This window comes from Etheostoma spectabile, chromosome 20 (assembly GCF_008692095.1).
Source record: "Etheostoma spectabile isolate EspeVRDwgs_2016 chromosome 20, UIUC_Espe_1.0, whole genome shotgun sequence".
NCBI lineage: Eukaryota > Metazoa > Chordata > Actinopteri > Perciformes > Percidae > Etheostoma > Etheostoma spectabile.
The window spans coordinates 6,703,643-6,711,201 of NC_045752.1; the positions used below are offsets into that span (position 1 = coordinate 6,703,643).

The 7,559-nt window shown below is 41.0% G+C and overlaps 1 protein-coding gene across 2 annotated transcripts in view; it reads left to right on the forward strand.

Annotated features, from left to right (window-relative positions):
* pacrg (PARK2 co-regulated) overlaps nt 1–7,559 on the forward strand; it is a 130,995-nt gene that overhangs the window by 64,018 nt on the left and 59,418 nt on the right. For both annotated transcript variants that reach the window (XM_032501077.1, XM_032501078.1), the window contains 2 exons: nt 726–897; nt 6,085–6,234. In XM_032501077.1, coding sequence (XP_032356968.1) covers nt 726–897; nt 6,085–6,234 — 322 coding nt within the window. The remainder of the gene's footprint in view (nt 1–725; nt 898–6,084; nt 6,235–7,559) is intronic.

Sequence of the window (7,559 nt, forward strand, 5' to 3'; positions counted from 1 at the left end):
ACACACACACACACACACACACACACACACACACACACAAAGCTCAAGGACAGCCTCCTTTAGGTCAGCTGTTCTTTCCAGTCCAGTGTGCCTGAGTGGCTTTCCTCAAATGGCTTCACACACATGAAAGACTTCACTTCAATGTGTCACACAGTACCCACACACTCAGCCAAACAACATCAAAGCCTGCCCGTGGCCTGTAGCTGGACGAATGTCTTAATCTACCTCCCGATGGTGTGTGTATGTGCCTTTCTGTCTGTCCTGTAAATGGTGTAAACAGGTGTTAACATGTCAGCCCACAAGATGCCACATGCCGCTGTGTCATGATCTCCTGAACAGCTGTCCCCACTGTCATTGTGTGCGTGGGTGTATGTGGGGGAGTGTGTGTGAGCATGTGTTAACTTTAAGGGTTATAAATGGCTGCCAAAGGAGCTTTAGCCCTATATATTGTGTAATGCCAAGGACAAACATAGGTAAAGGGCAAACAATGAAAGGGAGAGAACACTTGCAATTTTCATCTGCTAAAGCTTGAATTAAGATGGTAGGCAAAGAGACTGTCCAGTAAACAAAAAGTTTCTCCATGGTCTGCTGCTAGATAATGTCTCCATCAACAGCCATATGTTCCAACAAATGTTGAGCAAAAACAGAGCCTCTAACCCTTCTCTCTTTGTATGTCTCTTAAAGAAGCAGCGAATAATTCCTGTAATGTAAATTTCTCTCCTCAGGTGGAGATTGAGAAGCTGGACTACCACCACTATCTGCCTCTGTTCTTTGATGGCTTATGCGAGACTGTTCATCCGTATGAGTTCTTCGCCCGCCAGGGAGTCCATGACATGCTGGAGCACGGAGGCCCCAAGATCCAGCCAGTCATTCCCCAGCTCATCATCCCCATCAAGAGTAAGTCTGGGAGGGTGTGTGTGACGGTTTACAAAACACTCACAACACAGCTTTTTTTTTCAAGTGACCCTGTGTGTTGATGTCATTTTACCTTTATTGTGTTCCCCAGCCACGTATGGAAAAGTATGGTTATCTCAAGATTGAAGAATGCTGGTATTGTGTCAGCCTTAATACAACAAGAGTATTGTTTAAAATGCACGCATAAAGCTCTAAAGCATTGTAGTTATACAGTGAGGAGGAGAGAGAAACTAAAGATGAGCTTTGTGCATTTAAATGTGTGTTATTTTTCAGTACTGAAACATGTTGTATAATGATCACAATGGACCATTATCACAGCGATCTTCAACTATTAAAATACAGGAATTACTCAATTAACTTCTGAAGCAAAATGTTACTCATTCATTTAGATTAGTTTTACAAACATTTAATCTACAACTAAATATTATTTTTTTTTTATGAGTGGCTGACAGCCAAGCAATCCTATCAGTCAGTTTTAATTGCAGCCTTAATAAATATGTATGTCATTTATTTCATTATTTACTACTTTGATGACAGCATCATTAACTTTTGATTTCTGTTTGCTGATGTCAGACAAATCCAAAGTCTAGAAAAGACATTCATACTTGCTTATAGTTTAGCTAGCTGTAGCCTTAAATGAATCAGAATCTTATAACACACACAATTGAATAAAAGACCCAGTAGGTATCCTGAGGTATCATAAAAAAAATCCTTTGGAATTTTCTCAAAATTGACCAAGCTTGAAAATACGTGAAAAAACAATGAAGAACAGTATTATCAATAATAAATTAAATGATTAAAACCTTATTAACATCCAATGTATTAACATCTTTTTGAATAATTACACACAATAGCACTCTCAAACTCAAACATAGACAATCTCGCAGCAGTAAGGGAGTGCAACTGAAACAGAACAACATACCTACCAGGAATAAACTCACCTGTCTTCCACACTTGTGCCACAACAGATTCTAACATTACCATACAACCAGTCCTGTGACAAGTCCTAATATGGTTTTGCAGTCATACGGTTTCTATTATTACATTAACCCTCAGGGTGAAGCGTCCTTGTTTTTGCATTTGCCAGAAGAGGTTGGCTCTAAAAGCATGCCTGATAATCTGCCATGTGCAATGTGTGCAATTTGGTGACATGCTACATATAACTGTGTCATCGTGGTGTGCCTCCTTACCTTTACACGCACAGACTAACACACACACACACACACACACACACACACACACACACACACACACACACACACTGTCTTTTGTTTGGCGCTGCTGCCAAGTGGAGTGTCAGTTTCAAAGTGGGAGCCTTTAAGTGGCGCCCAGTGAGCCTGGGATAGTGTTCATGTCATGGGCAGTTGGCTGGTGGTGTGTATGTAAGTGGGTGTGTGTGTGTTCTTTGTTTATGTGTGGATGTTGGACATCTGTGGAGGCAGAGGGGCGTAACGGCCAACACTAGGCACGGTTGTTGGAGACACAGACACAGACTGACCCTGGCACAAAGTGCGTCACCACAATACACACTGCAGTGAGCACACACTTCAAGGTCTTAACCAGTACACATCCTACGGTGTGACATATCTAGTTTTTTGTTTGAGTGTTACTGTGATATTCAATATTCAATATATGTTGTTTCAGGTGCATGATTTTCCAGCATCTTTTCCCAAAAAATTTAAATATATGGAAAGCCTATTGTCTATTTTGCGTAAGAGGCACCCAATTTACATACAACTTGACATTATGCACAGAGCGACCAAGCCACCAGCTAACTTAGACAGTAGTTTATAAATTCAAACCCCTCAGCAGTTTTGGTCATTTGCCTCTAGGAGGTTAGACCAAAGGTGATGGTTATGCTCCTCATAAAAAACACACACTTTGCACTGAAAATGGAATTTTAAATGGCCTGCTCCTTATTAACTTCTTGGTTTATTAAAAATCAGGCCTGTTTTGCCATCCACAAAGCAAAGCCACCAGTCCGTGTCTCTGTTGCAGATTAATTACTTTTCTATGGAGCAGGGAAGAAGAAGGGATGGTGGAAAGAGGAAGAAAGTAAAAAGCTGTCTGCAGTCTAAAATGGCAAGATATATATTTTTCTCCTCTGACGTTAATACATCTTCAATGTGGCTGGCAGGCTCTTATCTGCAGAGCGACTGAGTCACGTCAGGCCCTGGTGAATTTTGATGATGACTGCAGGTCGCACAATGAGAATACACAATGAAGAAGGCACTGGCTGACATTATACTCTAAGGCCCTGTCCTCAGTGACTTTAAGACTGAACTCTTTCCTACTGTACACTGTGTTACCTTTACCCCATGTTAGTAAGGCTACCTTGTACATGGGGGGGAAAATAAACAGGGAAAAATATGGATGTAACTCATCTTTGAGTGTTTTTTTCTTAAAATGTGTTTTTGGAAGAAACCACTGGATAAAAATGTAAAAGCTTAAAGGGCAGAAAGACTATGGCTAATTGTTTTATATGAAACTCTGATATTCTGTAGGGCAAAAAAGGTCCTGTTGAAGTATGATGGTTATTTAAGAAGAAAGGGTAAATGTTACTGAAATGCTGTGGTTTGGGTTTTTCTGGCTTCCTTAAACAGGGAGGAGGATTCAGAGCCATGCCTCCATTGAGCCTCAGTTGATTGGCATAACATTTGTTCAGCTTTGGACCAAAATGAGACTTTCATTACAAGAAGATCCTCAGTTACGCCTCTGCACGGGAACATGTTCTTCTGATCTGTAAAGTATATTTATTCTATCAGTGAGAACAATTCAACCACTAAACTCTCCAACGTGTCAACCTACTTCTGACATTTCACAGGAAACAGAATACAAGGTCACCACTGATATTTTCACACTGAATATGAAACAGGTCCTTGCATGAACAGATTATTACTTTATTCAGGTTTGTCCCAACACAGGTTTTATACTAGCATTAATACATCAGGTCCTTGCCTGCCTTCTCCCCCGCTCTTTTAATTTTTTTTTTTCTCTTTTTTTCTGCAAGGCGAGAGTGCTGATGAATAATTGAACAGTCCCGCAGTCCAAATGTCACAGCAGGGAAAATTGTTTGCGCTGGCTGGTAATTAGAATTTCATTGTTTGTTATGTAGGTTTGAAATTCCTGTCATTCTACCTTATCTTGGTGATGGCAGAAATCTCCTAAAGAAGAGATAGAGAGATGGCACAAAGCACAATACATTTGCTCATTCAGCATCATCTCCACTGCTGGTCTAATATAGCCTTATACACACACACACACATACACACACATACACACACACACACACACACACACACTGTCTCTATCAGAGACAAAGACAAACTCAAATGAAATGGAGACAAAACAAACAACCTGGTTCAACTTGTCATTTCTCACAGGCTGCATGTACATGATGAAATATGACATTTTGTCTCATTACTTTTAACATGTTTGTGTGTGTGATGGAATGTGTGTGTTTGTGTGCATGCCCGCGTGATTGTGTGCGTATTAGTGTGTGACTGTTATGTGTGAGTGTATGCTTGTAACAGCTTTGCATATGAGCTAATTTAACACAAGCAGTTCGCTGTTCTCTGAGTGCTCTGTTTGTCACACAGTATTTTAGGGTTGTTGCTCTCTTTCTCTCCCAGTCAGTCTTCCCTGTCAATTTCACTATGGCGCTAGGGATACTTGGTTTGGTGAATCCATAGTAAGATGACTTGCAGTGAACGAGGACGATAGAATCCCTGTGGAAGATGGAGGACTGTGGCATAGCAGTTGAATACGTTCATGAGCATAACTGAAGAGTAAACACATTTCACAATTTTTATTTTTTTCAGCCTTGTTGGCAGCCATTTGTTCCGTGGGAGTTAATGTGACCAGGCCTTTTGTGAAGTCATGTGTCAAGAGAGAAAAGAAGACTTGAAAGAGGGAACGAGAGAGCTTTAGGTTTAGCAGAACCTGCTGCCAAATACTTTATCAGTGCTTTAAGGTTATACTAAATTACTGTATGTATTATTGGCATGTATCTTTAAGCATATACAGGTGTGTGTATATATATATATATATATATACACACACACACACATTTATTTTTATTTTTAAGACCAAAAACAAACACAATAATTACTTTAAATACTATTGTTTTTTTCACAAAGTTATTGTTTAGGGTTTTAGTTTTTAGTGCTTCTACAAGTACCTCTCTCCTTTTTCTCTCTTTTTCTGTCTTCTCACACCTACTAACACATTCTTTCTCCCCTCAATCAACTGCAAACTCTCAGCGTCTCTCCTCACCCTCTGATTTCTTTGTTTTGACTCTTTCTTTTGAAATGTTTTTTTTCTTCATGCGTTTCATTTTTGTTGTTGTCGGTGCTCACTGGCAAAATAAGCAATGTGATGCCATTACCATTCTCCTTTTGTGAAAGTAGGCATTTAAATGACAGTTTAAGGTTTCATAAAGATAAATAACACAGTTTTTTTTTTTTTACTTGGGTTATGCTGACAGTCCACACAGGGAATTACCAGCACTTATGCACAAGCTCACATGAAAAAAACATTAAAAAACAAATAAAACAAGCGTTATGAAGAACTAGAAAAATATGTCAGTCTTAGTTGCTAATCACAGTTATTTTCTAACCCTTTGCCCTCCGCCTGTCACATCTCTTCATCTCTCTCTCTGACATTTTGTTTTTTGCTTTCCCTCTTCCCTCTTTCTCTCTTTGAATTTGTCTCTCTTGATCTCTCTAGCCCTCCATCTCTCCCACCATCATTCCCTTTTGTTCTCTCTATCAGTGGGAGATGGAGTTAAGTGCAGCTATAGGCCAAATAGCCCACTGATTGGCTCTCACTTACTCCTGCCTCCCTAGTGCATTTGAAATCACTGATTGCAGACATGCCAGTCTAAATCAAAGCCCAGCTATAGAGGAAATGCTTTTAAGGGAAAGGGAACGTGTGGAGGTTAAGATTTATGTGTAATTTGACTGTGTGTATGTGTGTGTGTATACTAAGCCCCCTCTTATGTACCACATAGTTGCAGTTGTCAGAATCACTCCACATTTGCTGTAGTGCTCCACCTGCCTGAACAAACAACCTGTAAATAAGATCTCAAATGTGACAATTTTTCCTTGCAGTCCCTTTTTTCTTGAATTCTAGCCTTTGCTGACCTTTGCCATCTGTCCTACCCTGTAGATGCTCTGAATACGAGGAACCGTCAGGTGATCTGCACCACCCTGAAAGTCCTGCAGCATCTGGTGATGTCTGGAGACATGGTGGGAGAGGCTCTGGTGCCCTACTACAGACAGATCCTCCCCATTCTCAACATCTTCAAGAACATGAACGGTAAGTTCCAGCCATACAAACGGTTGAGTGTTGATACAGATGGAGTGTCAGCATGTCAAGACTGTGCCTTTTTGTGGAGCAGTCATTTTGTAGACACGTCCCTTTGTGCTATGAATCATTTTTTGTGCTAATATTGAAACTACGTTGGTGAGTTGAAAAATAGCTGACAAGCCTGTGAAAGGCACTGATGTGCAGTGTGTAGCCTGTGTTAAAGTTGTGGTTAGATTAAACCAGGGAACTCCACAGAGCTGCTCAGATGTTAAGTTTGTCTTCTGGGTTGACTGTGAATCTTGTGACTTCCAGGCAGAAAGCATCCTAGTGTTTATTCTGTGGTTCCAATGTACAGCCTGTCCCTGAATCATTTTTCCTTTTCCTCCCACCACTTTAACATCCACTTGACAGAGAAGTTCCATTTTGTCCATTCTGCTGTCACTCAAGCTGCATTGTGCAGCGCTGTTGAGGGGGAGACTTTGTCCTTGCTTTCCCTGAAAGCCTCCACCTGGGTGACACCAAGACCTTGGGAGATTGGCATGAGATAGGCAGGGCGCTTTGTGTGGCTGTGTCAAAGCACTTAGCATGGTGTGACATGATGTGGGCCCATTGAAGGGCTTAGAGGCACAACTGATCCCAAACACCGCTCACCATACGGATGTGGAGAGTGACATTGTGAATCAATCATTTAAACACTGGCTTTAACAGGAGAAAACACAAGGCTTTAGTCTCTTAATCAATATCCAATTTGAATCTCTTGTCTCTTTAATTCACTAACATTATCTGTTACTATTTGCTGAGGTTTAAAAAAAAAAGCTGAATGAGATAGCGGGGAAAGACAAAGGATGGAAAAGAAAAACCTGCCTTATTAACGCATGGCCATATGCAAATCTCCTCTGTAAATTAGCTGTCAAATCAATCCCCTAAACCGGTTTGAAGCGTGAGTTTCTCTTCCACAGCGTAGGCTCAGCAGTTGGCCGGTGAACCCCACCAGAAATAGTTTTATCTCTGCCTGGTAGTTACCGTGCCGGCCTGTCTACCTGCCTGCCCACTTGTCTGTCGTCGTCTGGCGAGCATTGATTAAACCCGAGCCAACCTCTCACCTGGCAGACATCCTAGCTATTGACCTCTCCCAGAGAGCCCAGTCTTGGCCAGAGAGGGGTCCATACAGCTGCCAGAACACAGGACACTAAACAAGTACAGTGCTTCCTGTTCAGCACTTTATAGGCATCCAGTAGAGTTTCTCTCTTTTTAAAAGTTTGGAAGGACAGGAAGTAAGAACACATATTAATTCATAGATAGATAGGTAGGTAGGTAGGTAGATAGATAGATAG